The following is a 23,690-nucleotide window of genomic DNA, read 5'->3' on the forward strand; positions in this document are numbered from 1 at the left end:
AAGGGATCAAAGTACGTTGAGTGTTTCTTTTTATCTAGTTACGAAAATAGGCTGTTCCGAAAGCTGAAACGTTAGAGAGTGCCATAGTGGGTGAATCTACCCTGCACGTTAATTTTTTCGGACAGGAAATCTCCGCGAAGAAAAAATATTTGAGTTCGACAAGCATTTTTAAATGTTTGTTACTCTTTGTTTTAGGTATCGAGGCAATTTGGATGAAATCGACATTGTCACATCAGAGAAAACCATCGATCAAGATAAGTGCAGTATTACCACAGTTGATATTGAAGTGGTCCGTTAAAGGGTTATCCTGATAAACCCAAAATGAATACAAGTTGTCTATCAATGTTTCTTTTCTCTCTCTTTGAAAACTGAAGACCTTATCGAGCTCTATGTAAGTTATGGAAAATATTACTCAATTTTGCTGTTCACAGATATAAAAAATGTATAGGAAGAACAACTCATGTTAAAAAGAAGGAAAATATCCATGTTTAGATCAATAATAACAAATATTGTAAATACAAGGTAAAATAAACAATAATTAATTAAGGACAAAAAAACAACATTCGTTGCTAATTAAGTCGTAACTATTCTCTATTACAGTTAGTGAGTCAAATAACATGGGCATTTTTGTAAGTATTACATGCGCCCAAATAACTCGTGAACCAGTCGGTTCAATGACATTAGGTAAAATGACCTTCGGCCAAACCGCATTCGGTCAAACGGCATTCGGTTAAACGACATTCGGTCAAATTACTTATTCGACCAGTTGGCCCTTTCGGCCATTTGGCAGTCAACCAACTAGCGTTCGACCACACAACATTCAGCCAAATTACTAAACCGCGCTTTGGAATAAATTCTAACATGTTCATCGAATCAATTGAGTGTTCCGGCATCTTAGAAGCCCTTCAATATGTAAAAATATTATTCAGAAAAATGAAATACAGGCGGTTTTAGAAACACAACGAAATATACTGAATTCCGTACTCCCCAAAACCGCAATCATACCATAATTGTGAAAGAAACCGCTTATCCCAATGCTAATCAGAAGCTTTTTGAAAAATTACCATTTTATTGCCAGGTCCCTGCCTAGCGGCAGTGACAACGCACCATTCATCAAAGATGGATCTCCATTATAATAGCGAAACTGTGGGTAGGATAATCTTTCGAATCGGAAGATCCGGACTGCCAAGCGGAGCAAGTTTCTCTGTGTATTATCTTGCTATTTGGCCACCCAGGGGGCGATCGCCTTTGAAGCCATTCAATAGTCGAGTACAATGCTGCGCGCGGAAGAATAGGAACCAACTCGGATGCGACGATTAGGGCCATCGCAGTCGATTGAATATTTTCTATTTTCACGCGCGGCAAAAGCTTTTCCGCTTACTACTTCCATCGACATGGCCACTATGATGCCACTGATGGGAGTGAAAAAAATAAACTGAAAGGAAATAGCATTAGTGCGATTTCCCGGGGGAACAGTTCACATTGTGTCCGGTTGTATGATAGGAATGCTCTTCACGTAATCGGAAAACAGATGCGGATGCTAATTGTGCTGCGTGGAAATTACTACGATAACGGCGTCATTGTTCGTCAGCATAATGATCGATTGCGGGAATGATTGCTGCATTGGACAGGCCAAGGTCGTATTTGTTAGGGGAGTCTGCATCGCTTCTGTTAGAAATTGAGCGAATGAGTTGTCCTCGAAACCTTCTCATTCGAATATCCGAAGAAGTAGCAGCCATTCAAAGCTATCCGAATTCTACCAGATGATTATATCACCGTCGGTGTGCTTAGTCCGGCTTGATCATTTGTTTGATTCATATAAAACTATTGATATCTCTTGAATTGCTATTCAAAAGACTAACTTTTCTCTTTAAATAATCTTTCTCAATACTACTGGGATTAGTGATACTTTGAAATCAGTAATAATTTATTTATTTAATTTAACCTTAATTCAAAATGTTCATCTCTCCACATAAAGTTGTGTTTTGGTAGATTACACAAAAACGTGTTTGTTGTTCCCGAACAAAGTCAAACATCATAATTATATTTTGAAAACAACATCAAATTGAAATCGTCTTTAGATCTCAGTTTTTTTTTCAAATTTGACATCAAACTTTGATCTTATTTTGATGTCATCATATACTTCGTGTTTATTAAATTTTGTTGCTTAAACTTCTTTGGCAAAACATCATATTGAATAACTATTTTGTCATCAACAAGAAACTTCAACATCTCAATGAGTTTTCAATTTGCTCTCCCTGATTGCAAAAATAGTTTTCTGTATGTTGTCATGGGGCAATTTCTCTTCTTTCGATTTTATTCTTTTAACTTTTTACACGACCTCTAAACCGATGACAACCTGAGTTCAGTTTTCAATTTGACATCAAACTTCGCTTGGCTTGTGGTGCTTGGTATAGTTTGCTCTACCGACCGAATCAATATAAAGCGCTTTCACGAAATTGGCTCTGTCAGAAAGGTAAATGTTTACACGGGGTAGCAGCCATGCGAGCAATTCCGAGTAATCGTTCTGTAGAAAAATTCAATTCAAGTTACAAAAAATTTAATCAACCTCCGGAAAATGTGTCTCCATATTTCAGAAAAATCCTAGACTACATTTCACAAACATCAATATGTGTAGTCCACTAATCCAGTTCATTTACCACTGCTAACCTTTCTCCGCAGGTTTGACATTGAGTTATTGCTAGTGTGGTTTGTCGCCGGTGACCAGCTGGAACTGGTGTCGGTCAACCGCATGTTCTGCCGGCAGGCGCCCCGAGCATCAGCGACCACGATGACGGTATGTGTAGCTATGCAAGTGTGTCCTTTGGCAAAAAGAAGGAGGCACTTTTGCGGTTCGCTTCCGCTTCACCCGAAGGCCGTCGCCCGTGTTTTCGCCTTGCCACCACTCGCTCTATTTCTCGCTTGTTCGTTTTCGTTGTTGTAATTAATCGGCTTTTTAGCTGAGGGAGTGCAATGTGCATCCTTATGTGCTTACCTTTCCGCTTCAGCTGTTTCTGCTGATTCGCGCTATTCGAACTAATTAATGCTCTGTTCTATCGAAGTTGCTGACGGATTGGAACATTTCCAATTTTGCGGGCAATTTCTTGCTGCTCTTGATTTTGCAAATTATTTCAGCCTTATCCTTTAACTAGCTCATACAAGAATTTCAATCTTGCATACTTAGGTGGTGAACGAGTTTACCGTGTATTTTAATTATTTTTTTTTATTTCGTAATTATTTTTAATATCTATTTCATACAAATCATAATGTTTATATTATAAGCACCAACCATTTACATAGACTTTTTATATGCATGACACAGAATGAGAAAAAAATATTTTTACTTTCGGCTGTAAACGGTAAAATCTATATTTCGCGGTAAGAGCGTGAAAGTGTGTTTGATGACAAAACGCAACAGTTTTTATTTTCATTAAAAAGCACAAAAACATATTCTCATATTCATTACAAGGATTAATGAATAGCTACACACAAAACATTTTACCAATGAAAAACAAGCATTACACGCTTTCGGACATATTTTGAATTCAAATCATGCCTTGTAGTTGTTTGAATTATAGAACAAATTTACTTCCTGCATTATACCAACACAACTTAATCCATGATGAAACAAACTGATTGAGAATACACAATACAATATAATCTATCCGCATATGAAAGTATTCGTTGGATTTGCTTGCTGAACAATTAAAACAATTCAGAGAAGACTATTTATACTTCTATCTATTCTGTTTTAATCTCTTAAACATTACAAAGATCCGTTGACTGTGTTGGGAGTTTTCACTAAAAATGTAAACAAAAGTCGCACTCACACGTGTCATTGATGTCATAATTGAGAATGGAAAATTTTCTATGCAAATGAATGAACAATTTTTAACTTTTATTCATATCTTCGACTTAATTCGGTCTAGAAACAATCGGTGAGATGTACTTTAAAGAAAATTGGCCAATTTTTGTTTACAGTGCTGCCAAATAGGGTAATTTTGGGAGAGATGCCGCATCAGGAGAGATGCCGCACTCTCTATAGCTCGTATATGGGGTCACTTTTATACTGTGATATGATGTGAGATTCCCAAGTAACCATAAGCATTAAGCCATTGCACTATATTGGCTATACATTTGCACTAATGTTGCATTGAAACTCCATTACAGCATTAACAACGCAATAAAGCCCTTTATTAGCATCAATAATGCATAACTGCACAGCCGACATATAGCATTATAGCTTGCTCTATATGCGTATATAAAGCTGATATAACGCGTACATGCTTCAAGGATCTTTAAGGCATGTAAACTTTAAAAGTGCATTTAATGCCACTATAGAGCATATAAAAAGCTGATATAATGCTATTGTAATGCTGTGGGTTTGTTTGTTATGCAACTCTTCTTGAAGATTATATTCGGCATATTTCATTCCAATCGAACATATGCAATATAGTCCAGGAAGCAGACGCAGCGCACTTACCGTGAAGGACGAGGCAAGGTACCTGAGTTCCAGACTTACTAAAGGTAATTTTCGTAAACATTCATATCATGTGAGAACGAAAACCCATTAAGGATATTCATTACAATGCATTAGAACAGAGTCAATTACGGTTTTAAACAGAATATTTTATTTTAAAATTTTTCCTTTTTGCTCATCATACCGAAAGGAAACATAAGAAATGATTTTAAAACCATGGCGGACAATGACAACCAACTGAAGCTTTTTAATAGCATTAGTAGTGCCAATATAAGGCTTTCAAATTTGACATTTGTGCGCTTTTGCTATATAATAGCATTAGTACTGCAGAAACGAGCTGTCAATCTCCGCACAGTAATAGCACTATATTTCGCCTTTTCTGGCATAATATCGGCATTAAATAAGTATTTAGGGCTTCATGGCTTTTTAGGACAGCTTTATATGTGGATCTAAAGCAGATATTAGGCTACGTTATAATGCTTATTGGTTACTTGGGTTGTCTTTCGAAGAATTACAATTCTGGAGATGGAAAATAATCCTTTTTATTAACTCACGAAAATTTTATTATTGATTGTGTGCGTCCAGTTGCATCATGGAGTGCCGAAAATTTTTCAGCACCACATTAAAATTTCGTTTTTTTTAAATTGTTCGATATTTTTTTGGTAAATAATGTATTGGTTGAAAAGCTGGGACCTTCTAGAAAGCATTCTGATCATGAGTACAGTCATCCATAATTTCAGAGGAAAATGTCTTCGTGCGGCATCTCTCTCCTATAATTGGGTGAGATGCCGCACATGATGACGGAGGATCCAAAGCAAAAAAGTATTTTTTTTTCACCTCGGAATGTCATTAAATGATCATTTGCGTCAGGTATAGATTCTTAATAAGGTATATCCACAAACTAACGGACCTAACACAGTGACATATAAGATTATGAGTCTATTTATCTACAAATTTAAACGGGCGATATGTATCTAAGTATTAGTTACTTCGGTTTATTTTTTAAAGTTTTAGTCACTAATTTTCGTAAACCCATTGATTTATAGTGATGTCAATATCGAGGTAAAAACGAAAATTTCAGGGAATTAATGCTATTTTTTTCAAAATGAATCTTTCAAGAGCAAACCTAAGTTATATAAATTCATTGTTAGGAGAAACAGTCAAAAACTGCTTTTAAGGAACCCGTACTAAGACATAGATATATATCTCTTGTCCAAACATATAGATAAATAGTACCCTTAATTAAGTTACTCAAACTTAACCGTTACACAAAGTTGCGAAAGAAAAATGTGTTTAAAAGGTTGAATAAAAAATGTTTCTAGAAATGGTAGTACCCTTAAGAGAAGTGTAGGTACTAGCTGATTTATAGATGTAATCAAACTTCAAGAAACTCAGCTGGACACCTAAACGAGAGCTAAAAAATACTCAACGAGAGCTAAAAAATACTTTTGTTCATCATTTATCAATTTGTGACCACGGCGTCTCTCCAGCAATGACATTTTTTTAAAAGAAATGTTAGTAAAAATTTAATGATTTTTTTTTTCATGACAAAAACCATTTCACAGTATTTTGGAAACTTTGCGATCGATAAAAATGATTTCATCGAATATTGAATGGTTTACTTTGACGCAGGATCGATTTTTAGAAATGTGCGGCACCTCTCCCCAAATTACCCTATTTTGTTTTTTTTTTTTCGAAAAAACTGACCTACGAAAAATTCTGCAAAAAATCTATTATTTAGTTTAATGTTTGAGCACAAAATTTTTAAGATCTCTAGGATTTTTAGTTCAAACGCAGCCGAATTTATTGTAAAAACCTGTTTTAATCCACCTAGTGGTGCAATTGTGCCTTTCTCATTTCTCCAAACTACGATTCCATGGCTGGTTATGTTCAATACAACGGTAGAAATGAATATCACATATTTAGTGCGATTTGCACATACATACAATGGATCGACAGCCACGACCTTGAGATGCTATGTGTCGACACTGAAACATCGCTTGAAACCAGGGGCGGATCAAGGAAAAGGATCCGGGGGGTCCGGACCCTGACGAAAATTTTCAACTTGTTAAGAAATTTTAAACTAGTTTTAATTTTAAAATAGCAACCGCTCATTGCATACTCCTGTGTGTTTTTAATGCTCTGTATAACCCAATAGCCCATAATAACTTACGGTTTACTACAGGCATTCCTATGTATAGCACTAGGCAAGCCAATAATTTACGACGCACCAGGGTTTCTACCAACCTTGGTCAGAAACGCATTTCCTTTGCCGGGCCAACGATTTTCAATTAGCTTCCTACTGAGTTAAGACGGATAACAAATCGCATCCATTTTGAAACAAGTTTCAAAAACGTCATTCGAAAAATAAAATTAGAGTCTTTCCAATAGACGCTTAACACTCGGAATACCAAGGGGGTCAAAAAAATGGGAACGCTTATTTTGACCGGTCATATCTCAGCTGCTATCTAATCGATTTTAAATCTGTCTTCACCACTGGAAAGGTATATCTTTTATAAACATATTGCACTGAAAAAATAGAATGATAGGGTTGTCTACCGTATGTTTTAGTGAAATGAGTAAAACAAAGTCAGAGAATAAAAAAATGGGAACGCTATTTGACTGGCCATATCTTAGCTGTTTGTTTGCCGATTTCAATTTTTTCTTCAGTATTGGATAGGAATATCTTTTACAAAAACGGTGATCAAAAAATAATGGAAAACGAATTTGTATATCCGAAGTAATTGTAAAAATAGTAATTGAAAGTCAGTAGAGACAAAATGAGCTTTTCAGTTCAAACAATCGTATCTCAGCGTTTGTCAACCAATTTCAGTTTTCCTCACACCTATGATATTCCTAGAGCTTCTAGATTTGTAATGCATGCAATAGATAGTAGATTTTCAAAAGTTACTATACTTTTTTGAAGTTTTAGGCGGTTTGATTTTCACAATGCACGTGGCACACGTTTGGTTAAAATTTTTTGCGTCTTGATTAATTTTACGGTTTGAAATGTAACACGTTTACTGAATAATTCTGCGTATTACATATGGATATTAATATATAAAAATGTTCGTACAAAAATGCAGAAATGCAATGTTCTATGTAAGTTACAAAATAATAGTGTGTATGGAAAAATTAAGTAAATACGAAGTTCAGAATTTTTAAATATTCGTCATATAACTTTAAATTAAAAGCGATGACCTATAGCTTTTATACACCAATCGATTGTAATTAATGGCAGCTACAATTTCTGGAAGAACAAATTCCTATATTTTCTCAAAAAAATAAACAAAAGTACGTAGAACTACAGAAATTTCATTTCATTGGCAAATAACTTGAAATTCAAAACGATGACTTATACTTCTTTATACACCAATCGATTGTAATTGGATTTCGGTTACAATTTCTGAACGATCAATTATTATTTTTCTCAAAAAATAGACAAAAATACGTAGATGTACAGAAATTCAATTTAGTTGGTAAATAACTTCGAATTCAAAGCGTTGACCTATACCTTTTTATGTACCAATCGATTGTAATTGATTTCAGCAAACAATTTCTGAAAGAACAAATTCTAATATTTTCTCAGAAAACAGACTGTATAAAATTTCTGTAGTTCTGCGTATTTTTTGTCTTTTTTAGTGAGACAATATAAAAATTGTAAGTTTAGTTATTTTAGTTGGAATCAATTACAATCGATTGGTACATGTAATGGTATTTACCAACTGAATTAAATTTCTGTAGTTCTACGTATTTTTGTCTATTTTTTGAGAAAATATAAAAATTTATCATTCAAAAATTGTAGCCGAAATTCAATTACAATCGATTGGTGTATAAAGAAGTATAAGACATCGCTTTGAATTTCAAGTTATTTGACAATGAAATAAAATTTCTGTAGTTCTACGTGCTTTTGTCTATTTTTTGAGAAAATATAAGAATTTGTTCTTTCAAAAATTGTAGCTGCCATCAATTACAATTGATTGGTGTACAACAAACTATAGGTCATCGCTTTTAATTTAAAGTTATATGACGAATATTTCAAAAATTTTGAACTTCTTCGTATTTACTGAACTTTTCCTACTACACAACATTATTTTGTCACTTACATTCTATATTGAGTTCCTCCACGCTTGTACGAACATTTTGATATAATAGTATCCATATGTGATATGAAGAAATATTGAGTAAACATGTTACATTTCAAACCGTAAAACTAAACAAGGCGGATAAAATTTTAACCAACCTTGCGCCGCGTGCATTTTGAAAACCATACCGCCTAAAACCTCGAAAAAGTACAGTATTTTTTGACAATCTACTATTTATAGCATACATTACAAATCCAGAGGCTCTAAGAATTTTATTGGTGTAAGAAAAATTGAAAATGGTTGACAAACGACTGAGATACGATTATTTGAACTGAAAAACTCATTTTGTCTGTACTGACTTTCAATTACTGTTGTTACAATTACTTCGGATATCCAAATTAGTTTTCCATTACTATTTGATCACCATTTTTGTAAAAGATACCTGCCCAATGGTGAAGGAAAATTTGAAATCGGTGAACAAACAGCTAAGATATGGCCAGTCAAAGTAGCGTTCCCATTTTTTTCTCTGACTTTGTTTTACTCATTTCACTATAACTTAAGGTAGACAACCCTTTTATTATAATTTAAAATCGATTAGGTAACAGCTGAGATATGACCGGTCAAAGTAAGCGTTCCCATTTTTTTGGACCCCCTTGGTAGTCCGCGTAACTTTTTACCCCCTTGGTATTCCGAGTGTTAATATAAACTCCATAAACTTGATGTCCCACCAAAAAGCTTTCTTTCCTTTTCATTTTTCACTTTACTAGAATTTTAATATTTTAATTAAAATTTAGTTTAAACGGTTGAAAAATGCGAATCAATTTAATACTACAGCGGGCCCCTTAAAAAGAACATCGTTCCACTGTGTGCTTTTTGTAGCTATTGTTTGTTCGTTATACTATAATTTTTGTGCCTGTTACTTTCACGTGTTAATTTTGCCTTCTTTTTTTGTTCTAAGCATCTTCGCGAATACCTTTTATCTTTTTTGTGCTGACCTTTTTTGTACGCTAAGAACTGATGTGTCCACTACCAGGGGGCTCTTTGTGCGAGCCTTTTGGTGTGGGGGTGAGAGGCGGGATATAAAAAAAAGTCCAATGATATAAAAAGTATCAATTTCATAAAAAATAGAATCTGCGAAAGAATCTACTAGATAAATAAAAAGTTATTCTTAATTTTCTGATTATATTGTCGAAGATAATCTTTAACCCATTCCCCACGAGAGTCAAACAAAGAAACATCTGTTTTTCTCAAGATTATTATAATTACAACATGATCAGTATCATTTAAATTGAAAATTTCGTAAAGTCGAGTTAACGCAAACTTCGGGTAAAGTCACAGAACTAGTATTAGTAGCAAGACCTCTGATCATGAAAATAGGAGGCGAAACTATTTTCCGCATCTACAAATCGCCTGCCTGAACAGAAGATTTAAAGCAAATTTCGACACATACTTTGTTCGGACATGCTTTGCAACGGTAAACTTGAATAGCCTTGACGTTTGTTTTGTCCTCCTGATTAGAAAATGCGTGTAAAGTTTCGTGAGATGGGTTTTAGAGATTTTTCTGTTCATGCCAATTCAACGTCTTCTACACCTTGTACTCTGAATACTCTGAACTCTTGAATATTCATTTTTGTAACTAGAGAAAATTGTAATTTGTTAATTAATAATAACGATCAAATTTAATTCGTCAATGCACTAGAGCCTTTCTTGTAACGGATAACATATTGTTAGTGTAGTTGTTTAACTGTTTTCACTAAGAATTCATAATTCATAATTACATTCAGATTCCCGTGAATATCTTAAGTCATCAGAATTAATGCCATAATTTTTAAGCCTCTCCCCAAACAAAATCCTGGCTACAGGCCTGCCATCTTCCATAATGTTAGCGTCCCGTTCCTCAATGGCGAAGAAAATCATGTCATTTGGCAGTGAGCTTAATTTACTCCAGGAGAATTCACAGACCATGGAATTTTTTAAAAATATTACCAATCAATAGCGCAGACGTATCATAGAACCTGTACTATAAACCAAAACTAAACAGTTCAATGCTTTTGGGTGATATAGCAATAACGTATCCCGATCAGAAACACATAACAGAAATATTTCAAACCTATATCTCGCATTGTTACTTGTTATAAATTTCTGTTATTTTAACTACTAACGAAACCTAATTTATAACACATTATGTTACAAAAATTGTGTTCTGTTATAATCTTGTTCTTTCGTTCTAATCGGGATGCGTGTAAAATCATAACCACTAATAGTTAAAGAATGGTGAAAAAAATTGCAAACGAACATCAAATTCTAAGAAGAATCAAATTCCCACCAGAACACCTGTCAAACGTTTGAAAAATTAACTCCGACGACACTGTTTTGTGGCAACACCCAATCAGCCTCATTTGAAAAAGAAGCGCGCTGCACGCACAAAACTTTATTCACGTAATTAAGATTTATAGCCCTCGACGGTAACCAACCAAACACCCAGCACTTCCGTTCGCTGCTGCACCATCATGACAAAGTGCTGCTCCAGATGATGGCAACAATGTTCATTATTTCGCCACTTGATGCTTATGTTCATCAGCGGGTCCCATTCAGCAAGCAGAGAAAATAAAATATTTCTACACCCCGGCTATAGCTATACGAATACGGGGTAGCGAATAGACATCAGGCAGCCGCAGCTCAGTCACCCCCACCGGAAGTCACGAAGCACACCCAACTTAAACGTCAAGAGGCACTTCAGTGTTGAAGGTACGCAGTTATGAGTTGAATTTCAGCCCGATTGAGCTTGAATGGTGGTGAGCAAGTATCTAGGCACATTGCGCTTTGAAATGCAAGCGTCTGAAAGGATAGAGCATGTCCTGAACGGGGAAAAAATGCCTTACTAATCTACCTATTTCAGTATGTTTTTCAAGGTCAACAAGTTTCTGTTGAATTGGAGCAGATTTATGCGTGTTTTATGTTTCTGTTTGACAAGTCCATGAAAGTGAACGTGAAGATGTGTTGAAATTATTTTAATGCTTACGGTACTATTTTATCTTCGGTTGCCAGTTTACAGTTTATTAGAATGCTATCTGGTATTCGGAGGCGAAAGTTCATCACGAATAAAGCTTTTTGGATTCATTTTTATGTCTCCGTTTATAGCTGCGAGAAATAAGAAAATAGGTACCCGTGAACATATTCCACCGTAAAATATAATTAAACAACGGGGAACGTGAAAGCAATTATGCTACAGTGGAGACCCGATTTTATCAGCACCCGATTTTATCTACCCCCGATTTTATCAGCTTAATATGAAAATTGGTAGTTTGATGGGCTCTAGCAGACGAACCAAGTTGAATTCGAGTACATCCTTTCTTGGGCATATATTTCCTATATTAGAGATCCGATAAATGCAAAAATGAAAATATTTTTTTATAAATTTTGCGGTTTCTCTTAAGGAGAACTTAAAGTAAATAATCAGAAAAGATTGCAAGGTTCTATCTAAGGACCAAAGAAGAATATTTGAAGAGCTTCGGTTTATTAAAATGGGAGAACAATATATGTCCCGATTTTATCAATGTCCCTGTTTTATCAGCTTAAAATTCGCCAAGGAGCTGATAAGAACGGGTCTTTACTGTAGTCAGGACTCGTCAAGGTATCGATGGCTTCCTTTTAGTTTTGTGGCACTATACCGTCGATTTTGTGCATGACAACTGCCATTTGACACATTTCGGGAAAAACGAGATTAAATATCTTAAAAACTATAGATGGGTGACCTTGGAAAGAACAATCGTAGCTTCTGTAGTAATGGCTGGACTAATATGAAGCTCGACTTAGAGTTCGTTTATTCCGACAAACGCATACAATCCTTTGAAGTAAATTAATGCGAAAAATATCCTTTGCAATCTAATATCTAGTCTACAAATCGTTTCAGATATTATAGTAGTAATTAACTGTATTGCGGTATGAATTATAAATTGTCCGACTTCATCGTTATACATGTATTAACATGCTACTTTGCAAGCACCATCGCTACAATCGCACCAATTACTATTAAACCACAATTCACAGCCAATAAAATGCCAGTATGATCACGGCGCGGAGGTACTTTTAATCCAGTAACTCCATTAAGATTGATGGGCTGTTACCAACATCGTGCGGCTGTGGTTTGGTGCCAGTTACATAAATATGCCACACATGCGGCTATCGGACATTTTCCGAGTTGTATCGGAATCGGTTCCCGCTGGCAGTTCGTGTTTTCCATTCAGTTGAATGGAACTTTTGTTATCATCGATCTATTTGTGCAGGGAGTATTCAAAATATTGTCATAAATCTGCAGATCTATCATTACAATCTTGTACCGAGATACCAAACACTACCGACAGAGGTTGGATCGGGAGAAACGGAAGTAGTCATTTTCAACTCGCTCGGCTGGTCTTACGTTGGTATCGGGGGTGCTCATTGCGTTGGCGAATTTTCGGGTTCATTGTGAATTGTGAGTATGTACGTAGATAACAGTTAGCAGGAGCAGTCATAATTCACTATATTACGCAAAATATTCGTGCCCCAAACCATTAATTCTAATGATTCTCAGTATTTGAATGGAAAATAAAGGTGAGTTTGAAGTTATGAGCGTTGTACTTTAGTAGTTAATTATTTAACTAAATTATTGTAAGTAGCTTTTAAAGCTACCTTATTCAATTATTCGGATGAAACTTTACACGTTTCACCGGTATGGAAGACTAAATATTTTCCACAGTCGATAACATCATTTTGACTCAAGAACAATTTTTTGAAAGGATGTAAACGTTTCTGCGTGCATTAATTTCAAACATTTTTTTTTGATCGATTACAGTAATGACCCGTTTTTAAAAATGTTGGTTGATAAAACGGGAAAGTTGATAAAATCGGGAAATTTTTGACATTGAAAATGTCTTACTGCACTATCTGGGGCAGGGTATCATTCTAAAATCTAAAATCAAACGATGTCACGTTTTTGCGTCACTATTTTGAACGCTAATAACTTTCTTATTTATGAACGGATTTCCGTCTGGTTATCACCAAACAATTCGGAATTAACTGAAATTATGTTTTATTGCTACAGTGTTTTTGTATTTCAATAGCACGCTATTGAAAAACAAGCAAAAATGAACAGATCTCGAAAACGTGAAAATTCCCATACATCAATCAAACTATCCCCGGCAGCGCCGTCGATAGGGAGCAGCTTAGTGATTCAAACGAGCACGAAAAGTTATAAATAAATGTGCCGCGTGACTGTTTGAATTAGTTGTTGCTGTTTTGCCAGACAAGTAACATCGTGCCTGTAGCGACTCGTTCGACATATTGGAGCGCCCAGCACACTACGCTTCTATGAATGACGTCATCCTCGACTATTTAAAGAATTTCATTCCTTGAGCGCAGCGTTGCCATAGTTGCGGATTTTTCCGCAATCCTGCGGATTTTCCGCAATTTGAAAAAGAGTGGCGGATTTTCTGAATTTGCGGATTTTTTGCGGATTTTTCATGAATGAATCAAATGGCCTTAATTTTTGAATTTTAAATTGTATGTTTAATCACAATACGTACATTATATTATTTTAATAAATTAAATTATGCAATAATTGGCGTACAAGAATGTAAACGACTTTGACTTATAGGGGAACATGGGGAGACTTGACCAGGTTTTCATCTAAACCTGCATAACTCTCTAAAAAGTTTTCAATAGTTCAAAACTACAGAGATATGATGTAGAAAGGTAATGTTCGTGTTCATGATTTTTTTGCAGAATTTTTAAATTATTTTTGCAAAAGATATAAAAGTTTTTCTCTGGACGTTTTCTCTGGTCAACTACGGGGAAACTTGACCAAGGCCTGGGGAAACTTGTCCAAGAAAAAATTGAAAAATCCGGACAAAAAATAAAGACATAAAACATACTGTAATCCTTTTTTCCATATTGACTTTGACTACTAATACTAAAATATATAGACTGGTATTTTAGGTGGGATTTTTGTGTGACGTGATTAACATTAACAGTAGATACCACAGAGTAGTAAATATCAGAAATTTGGTATCTTTCTTCAGATTATTGTCACTTGGTTTAGTCTCCCCAAAATTGGTTCTTACGTTCAATGTTGTGCAAATTTTAGTAATAATAATTCCAATGTCCCGATTAATGTAAAATCGTTTCACTATAAGAAATAAGATGTGGTATAAGTACTTTGAATGTAATTTTTAGTCAAGTAGATATGTCTATACAAAGTTTGAAAAAAAACATAATTTAACTTAAATTTATTAATTACGGAATATTTTCTATAAGGAAAGGTATTTTTCATTCCAAACTTTTAAAATTACCTTTCATTCCAAACTTTTAAATTTAATTTTTTTTTTTTTGGAACCTAATAGAATTCGTTATAGCCAATAATAGAATTCTGCGCTTGGTCAAGTCTCCTACTCACTTAACTCAGCTAGGAAATTTCCAGAACGAGTAAACAATTGATTTCGTAACGGCAAAGTAAATTTTGGTTGCTGAATTTCAGCGAAATAGTTTCAGCAACCATTGAGAACTCAATAAAAATACATTAACCCGTTCATGCCCATGTTGTTTGTGGACAACAACGTTTTTAAACAGCTATAACTTTTGATTGAGGCAAGATTCGCTAACAAAAACAAGTAAGGCTCATTAATGTGATTATTGTTTTTCATTTGAGTATTAACCTTTACAAGGATCAGCTCTAGAATTGAAGTTACTGCAATTAGTCTGATTGGATTCCGATGGAGCAGTGCTGCCAGAGAAAGTTTACGTTGACGACCGAAAATGATTTTTTCATATATCTTTGTTATGGTACAATATTATTGAAAACTGATAAAACTTATCAATTTAGACTGTCGTTGGCTACGTTTTCCACATAATTGGACTATTGTAATTATTCTAGGAGAATTGTATTGGGCATTAGAAGGTAAAAATTGACCAGCTTCTAGCACTGCCATGGAAGCACCTATCTTTACGAAAATAGGCTTTTCGTGTTTCTTGACCCCACCGTTTTCAGGGAAAAATAGTTTTGAAACCCTACATGCACTAGAAAAAAGTTGGGCATGAAAGGGTTAAGTGTTGATTATTTTCGACCGTGTTCCTCATCAGCTTGCTGTGGAAAGGCTAAGGCGGACTGGACTGCCGGACTGGCTGACTAATTGGATCTTTTCGTACCTTGCGAACCGTAGCGCCTCGGTGCAACTTGGAACTACACTCTCGGATCCTTTCCACATTTCATCTGGCGTTCCTCAAGGGAGTCATCTCGGACCTCTTCTATTTGTGCTCTAGGTGAACAACCTCTGCAGTGAATTATCGTCTTCTAACGTCATGTATGCTGATGATCTGAAAATTTACCGTGTCACAACAACTATGGTAGAATGTTGTGCATTGCAAAAGGACGTCGATAGGATCATTGACTGAAGTGACAGAAACGGAATGAGTGTGAATATTCAAAAATGCAGCACAATCACTTCTACACGAGTTTGGACTCATCAAACGCAGCGCTATGCATTACACTGGTACGCAGTATTCTAGAATATGGCGTTACTATTTGGGCTCCGTATCACACCATATACATTAATCGTATCGAACGGGTACAGAAGAACTTTATCAGGTTTGCACTTCGTCGGTTACCCTGGCAAAATTGTTTCCAGCTTCCTCCATATGAAGATCGCTGTACCTTCATCAATCTCCCTACGTTGCGAAACAGACGGATCGTTTTGCAACGACTTTTCATTTTTGGCCTTCTGATAGACAACGTAGACTCTCCTGCGCTTCTAGCAAAACCTCAACGTTCCTGGAAGATCTGTCCGAATAATTGATTTTTTTCCTACGCTCAACACATTGCACGCAGCACGGCCAGAATAATCCGTTGGATGTTTGCTGTCAACTCTTCAACAGTGTCTATCATTTGTTTGATTTTAATATTAGTACAGAATCGTTCAAATTAAAAATAGGTTTAAGTTAGTGTGCGATGTAACTTTTTTTTTAATCGACGACAATACAATACAAGTGTTGAAGTTCGATAAAAAATATTATAAACTGAGATTGTTTTTTCGATCCCGCTTTTCTCGTTGTTTCAACTATTCGCTAAGTATTACATTAAATTTTTAAGCATTAAAATTTAAAAACGCTAAAGTTTTAAAACTTTACAGATTTCAAAGTCCATAATTTTGAAAGTATAATGCTTTAATATCAAATTTATGAAGATTTAATTTTTTGTTTTGAATTTATGAAAATTTTTCTTATTGATTTTCAATTAATTAAATTTCAAAATTCTTGGATTCTCAAATTTTATTATTTCCGATTTTTAAATTTTGAGAAGAAATGGAACTTTGAAATATTTGAATTTTAAAGTTTTGAATGTTTAATCCTTTAAATCTTATGTTTTAAACTTTTTAATTCTCAAATTTTGATATAATTTTTATATCACAAAATTTTCAATTGACATATCTTCAAATTTTAAAATCTATGAATTTTTAAATGTTTAACTTCTCTAATTCTCAAATACATTTTAAATTTTAAAAATTGTTTAACTTCTCGAATTCTCAAATATATTTTGAATTTTAAAATTTTGTAACAATTATATTTTTAAATTTTTATGCATTTAAATTTTTAAAATAAAGGCATAAAAAATTTCAAATTAAATGTTTAGGCCTGTAAATTTTTAAGTTTCAAATTGAACCTACAAAAAAAATTAATATCTTAATTGTTTATTAGATTTTTAAATCTCCAACTTTTTAAATTTTTGGTTTCTAAATTTTGAACCATTTAAATTTTTAAATCCTCAGATTTTAATATTTTTTTTAAATTTTAAATAACTTTTCAAAGTTTTTAGATTTTTAAAGTATTTAATTTCTAAAATTTTAAATCATTTAACTTAAATTTTGAAGCATTTTGATTTTTAAATTCGTGAGTTCCTGAGTTAGATTGTTTTTATTTCGATTATAGACGTTTTAGCCTTAGGGTCATTTGCCTCCTTTTTCAGGATAGAAAAATCACTTTAGAAAACTCTCTAACTCTATGTGCGAGATTGATAATTGAATCCAAGTGAGCTGCGAACGAGGCAAACGATTTATTATCTACGCTATGCCCGCCCGATTGAATTTGATTGACGCATCCTTAAATTTTTGTGCTTTTTGGTTATTTTTTCAGTTCAGGTTTTTTTTTTAATTTTTCGATGCTTTTATTTTTTAATCTGAATTGTTTTTGTTTTATTTGTGGAATTTATTAGGTTTTAATTGTGATTTTTCCATCATTCAATTAAATTTTTATATTTCCAATTCATGATTTTTTAAAATGTTCCTTTTTAAAAATATCTGGTGCGCAGAACTAAATAAAAGTCTGATCGGATTTCCACAGCTCCTGTAGTTCAGTCAAACATTTGAAAATTGAAAAATAAGTTATTCATACATAATGATAATAGATTGTAAAAAGCTTGAAAAGCCCTTAATGGTAGAAAAAATAAAAAATAGGGCTTTTATTACCTGCGGATTTTTACGTCAGCCAGTGATATCAAATTTGCGGATTTCCCGAAATAAATAATGGCAACGCTGCTTGAGCGACTTCATTCTCCCTTCGAACGTCGGGCCGTAAAGAACAGCAGTAGCAGTCATGCATGTTGACAATGCGCTGCGATGAGTGCTGCATTTGATCACTGCTACCGCTGGGGGTGATCCGATGTAAATAGCGCGCGGCTGGAAGAGTTGGCAAACCTCAGTTAAAGCTGAATAGTTGTTCCATTCTGCATGTTATTATTGTTAAATTAAAAGCCCTTTTAAAGGCTATAACAATAAAGAACAAATTGGAATATTTCCAATCATTGACAGCGATAATCCAATTGCGCAGTTTATATTCGTTATTTGTAGCTTGCGCGTATATCGACAATCTGAAATTTGCAACAATCTGACATTTGTTCCAATTAAATTTAAGCTACTTAAAGTACATTTCCAGGCTGAAATTGGTGAAAACCTGTGATTTATTAAATATAATCTTTCGGAAACATAATCCAAAATTCTGCAATGTTTCAGAAAATTGGAGGATGTGGCAACACTGCTAACTAGCGAAAGCCGTACTAAACTAAGAGAAAAGAAGACAATCGCGTAGCTAATTTGATCCAGTCCTAACCTCAATATTGAACCAGCTTCTGATTGGTCATTTTGCCAGTCATGAGCGTTCATTATATTTACAATCGGGATGGAAAACAGTGCTGCTGAATCTATTCTGGCTATTTTTCATACACATTAACATTTCGTGCAAATTGAATAAAATACCTGAATGACGATATAGTTACGTGTATTGTTAAGAGAGACATGAATAAATATTTAATTTAATTTTTAAATGCAGCTAGCATTGTAAATCCTTGGTAGAGGTGCGATCTTTTAGGTACAATTATTTTCGGCAATTGTAAAAAGCATTCAAAGGGAATCTGGCAACGATGAACGCTTGTTGTCTTCAGATTTACGGCAGGGCCAAGTCGAGAAAATTAGGAAGAGCAAGAAGCCTGTTGTCGTCTCTTCTCTTAGGTACTAAAAAGAATCCGCAAATATTTTTTTCGTTATTCTGCATGAAGGCAGTCCTTCTATCAACAATGCGAAAGTGATAAAAGCCGATGTCACGTTTCAAACTATCAGTATTTCAAATTATCTGCTGAAGGGGAAGGTTGTTTGTTTCTTTCCAATTTTATTTATTTATCCGATGTAAGTAGCGCGCGGCTGAAACAGACGGCAAACCGTAGTTGCGGCTGACTGATTGTTCCATTTCGCATGTTATTTTTGTAAATTAAAAGCCCTTTTCAGGGCTATAACCAACAAAGATGAACAAATTTGAAAAATTCCTGACAATGACTGCGATAACCTAATTTCGCTACGTTTTGCTTGCGCGTACATTGACAACCTGAAATTTACAACAATCAGTGATTTGTTTAATATTATCCTTCCGAAACAATACAAAAATGTACAGTTATTTAAAAGTATATTGCCATGCTGAAATTGGCGAAAACCAAACCAAATCCAAAGATCTGCAATATTATAGAAATTGGAGGATGTGAAAAATCCGCAAATATTTTTTCGTTATTCTGCATGAAGGAAGTCCTTCCATCATCAGTGCGAAAGTGATAAAAGCCGATGTCACGTTTCAAGCTATCAGTATTTCATATTAGATGCTGAAGAGAAAGGTTGTTTCTTTTCATTTCGAAATATTTATCTGATGTAAGTAGCGTGCGGTTAGAAAAGATGGCAAACCTTTTTTGCAGCTGACTAATTGTTCCATTCTGCATGTTATTTTTGTTAAACCAAATGCCCTTAGTTTAGTACTTTTCATTCCATAGCACGCGTGTTTGTGCATCCCACAAATAGTCCTTTTCAGGATTCCATCAATGGACCCCACATATAGAACATTTCAGAGTTAATGTTAATTAAACCGCTGAATATATAAAGATGCAAATGTTAAACTTTCTTCGTTTACGAATAATTTGATTTATGACCAGTTATTTTTCTATCGTGCTTGCAAACATTTATTTGATAGCAGGTATTTAAAGATAGATGTAAGGTTTTGTTTGTGAGCATCATTAATTTATGTTCACATTTCGGGGATTTGAATAAAACTTTTTTAAAACTTGAATTTGTCAAACTACAGATTATCAATTTTAATTTAAAAATTCAACAATTATCTCTAGTGAAGAAAAGCATGCCTGTGTGTAGTTCTGAAACAGTCGATGACATTAAGATTTTAATTTTGCCATGGATAATATTGCTTGCTCATAAAACTGGCTGCATTTTCAATGTCATCGTGGTCGTGTCTTGTAAACAACCCTTAATTTTTTTTGTAATTTGGAAGAGTATTTGCACTACATCTAACTCTGAAGTCCTCTTGACCCAGCGCCAGTCTAAGAAATCATCCTTAGTGATGGGATCATCCCATCCAACCCCTGATCGCCATATGTCCTGAATAAGGATTTTTCCATGCACTGTAAATGTAGATACGATGCCGAGAGGGTCGAACAGACTCATAACAACTCGTAAGACCTGTCGTTTAGTTGGGATAATAGCGCCATCCAACAGGGGTTGAAGGTCAGGTCGAAGTTGTGCGGTGAACGCGAATATATCTTCGTTTGTGATCCACATCATCCCCAGTATACGTTCAGCCACTATCACTTTCTCCGCAGAGAATTTCTTCGTGGCCTTAGGGTCGTCTTCCCCGACCCGTGCTAGAGCTTGTTCCGAATTCGATTGCCAGTTTCGGATCTCGAAGCCTGCTTTACCATGTATTAGGCGAACGTTTATCGCCAGGTTGACTACTTTCTCAATCGTGTCTCTTACTATCAAGGTAGTCATCCACGTATGTGTTCTCCACAATGGCCAGCGCTGCTTCGGGTTAGCGGTCTAGATAGTCCATTGCGTTTGTATTCTTAACATACTGCGCTGAGCATGGAAAACATTTAGCTCCAAAGGTAGCAACGCCCATGACGTATATCTCTGGAGTGGATGTTGGATCAGTCCGCCATAGAAACCTTTGTGATTGGCGATCTTCCTTTCGAACTAGAAGTTGATGAAACATTTGCCGTATGTCGGCTGCTATCGCGTACTGTCGTTGCCGAAAACGGCATAGAACTGATACCAGCGGCTTCAATAGATCCGGTCCTTTTAATAGCATCGAGTTTAGTGATACACCACTGACTGTTGCTGCGGCGTCCCAGACAACGCGAACTTTAGTTGGCTTGTGAGGATTCCGAACCACTTCCAATGGCAAATACCAAACCCTCCGGGGATCGGTACCCTGCTATTCCTCTATAGTGGCTTTATAAGCGTTCCTGATACTCGACGATTTGTTCGACAACTATGTATTGAAGTTCCGGGTCTAATCGCAGCCGACGCTCTAAACATTTCAAGCGGCTCTCGGCCATCGGGAAACTGTTTGGGAATTCGATTTTATCAATTTTCCATAGCAACCCGGTCTCAAATCTTCCAGATTCGGTTCGGCTCATTGTTTGTTGTAGAATTTTCCGCACACGATGATCTTCTGCGGTTTCGGGGTCTGCAAATCCAGAGACACCTACATCTTCCATCGCAAAATAGTCCTTTACTAAGTCATTTAGTTCACGGTTCGCTGAGCAGTTGCAGATGTGTACCATTAGCCTCTCTGGTCCATTAGACTCGCGGCGGCCGCCAAACATAGTCCATCCCAAACGTGTCTTAATAGCTATTGGCTCCGTATCACGTCGATCTCGTTTGTTCAGTGGCAGCATGAGCCGCGCGTTGTCCACCCCGACCAAAATACCTGGTACTGCTTCTGCATAACTCTGTATCGGAAGACCTCGTAGAAATGCAAATCTCTGCGAAAGTTCTTGATAATCTAGAGTTTGCTTGGGTAAACCTAAATTGTCTACAGTACGAACGTCTTGCAGTACATATTCTGATTCATTATCGACTGCCCGAATTGTTAGCTGTACTCTCGAAAACTCATTTCTGGTTACATTACTTGTCCATTGTAAGCAGAGAGGGGCTTCAATTCCGCCAAGATCAAGTTTACTGGCTAAAGCGTTCTCCAGCAGCGTTAAATTAGATCCATCGTCTAGGAATGCAAAGGTGGTGACCGATTTGCCCTTGTTGCTCAGAACTACCGGAATTATTTTGAAAAGAGAAGTCGTCTTGTTAGTGCAATGTGCGGATATAACCGCCGGTGGTCCTGGTTCAGGAACTTTATCCGACGATTTGGGCTTAGGCGCAGGGGCGGCGAAACACTTTACGCCCGAGTGGGTAGAAAGCATAGGGTGAGGGTTCCATTAGTAAGGATTTTTTTTCCTTTTCGCAATGCACAATCTTACATTTCATTCACATTAAATCACGTTCGTTTATGCAAATGAAATTGTGGTACATCGATGGTTTCAAATGTGTGTAGTGCGAGATACATGCGTTGGACACCTAAATGTTTTGAAATGGTTCAAAATTTCGAGTGGGTAATTACCCACTCGATTATTTTCGAGTGGGTAGTACAACCCATACTACCCACGCTTTCCGCCGGCCCTGCTTAGGTGCATGCAACAGTTTATGATGAAGTTCCTTGCAATCATCTATACCACATGTACGCTTCGTTCTGCATGGCCACTTGCCGTGACCGGTTAGGCAGCACTTGCATAAATTATTTACTTCGACAAGCTTGAGACGCTCGGCAGGAGTTAGTTTGAGAAATGTGTCGCAGTTACGAATACGATGATCGATACGCTGACACGAGTGACATGCTTGTCGAAGTAAAAAATTATTCTTTTATTACTTAAACACAGAGCGTTGGTAGTACACTGCCATTCTACGCCTATGTTCCAAAACTGACAACTAAGAAAAAGGCGATTGAAGATGAAGATTAAATTAGCGATCAGAATAGAAACGGTGGATCAAATAAAGTTTCACCGTCTAAAATGTTGTTCATATTAAACGTTTCTAGTGTAGTTTTTCGTCAGAAAAATTCAATTTTCGGGAAATTTTATGAAAAATGCTCATTGGGGAAATCTGATAGAAATCGAATAATTCTGAACATATTGGTCCAGCCACCATACACACAAATGATGTTGTCTATTCATTTTGTTTACGAAAGTGTGTGAGAACTTTCTGTTTAAGCGGGCCACTTCAAGTTTTACTAAAATCGGAAATGGATGAGCGCGCCATGTTTTAAATTTTTGGAAGCGACGACAGTGATGAATAATTTTACAGGATCGATCTCACTATTGTAGTTAATAATATCGTATCCATATCTTAATTAATAAAACTGTCTCTTTCCACAAAGTTAATATTTCCTTTTTTGGTTATTTTATTAGTGGAACAGTTATGCGTATAATTTCAACAATGGGACAAACAGGTTTGATATTTTTTAGGGGTTTTCATCATCAAACAATATTCCGTATCGGATATCAAAGATCAATGAACCGGCACACTTATTGTTATGGAAATGGGCGGTTTGAGTCTAGGTCTGTGACTTTCGACTGGCACGACCAATTCTCGTTGGTAAGGACTGGTTGGTGTGTTCCTACTTACAAATGGTCGGTGTTAAGTCAGACCGGACTAAGTCGCAAAACATCAAAAAATGAGATAATGATAGAACTGGATAAACAATTTAGTCAGCTACAT

General features: G+C 35.6%; 1 protein-coding gene across 10 annotated transcripts in view; it reads left to right on the plus strand.

Annotated features, from left to right (window-relative positions):
* Positions 1-23,690, plus strand: part of LOC131684641 (uncharacterized) — a 579,369-nt gene that overhangs the window by 430,365 nt on the left and 125,314 nt on the right. For 6 of the 10 annotated variants that reach the window (XM_058967666.1, XM_058967671.1, XM_058967670.1 and 3 more), the window contains exon 3: positions 2,683-2,797. The exons of the other annotated variants lie outside the window; for them this stretch is intronic. In XM_058967666.1, the coding sequence (XP_058823649.1) occupies positions 2,683-2,797 (115 nt within the window). The remainder of the gene's footprint in view (positions 1-2,682; positions 2,798-23,690) is intronic. 10 annotated transcript variants of the gene reach the window in all.

The sequence above is a fragment of the Topomyia yanbarensis genome, chromosome 2 (assembly GCF_030247195.1).
Source record: "Topomyia yanbarensis strain Yona2022 chromosome 2, ASM3024719v1, whole genome shotgun sequence".
In the NCBI taxonomy this organism is placed as follows: domain Eukaryota; kingdom Metazoa; phylum Arthropoda; class Insecta; order Diptera; family Culicidae; genus Topomyia; species Topomyia yanbarensis.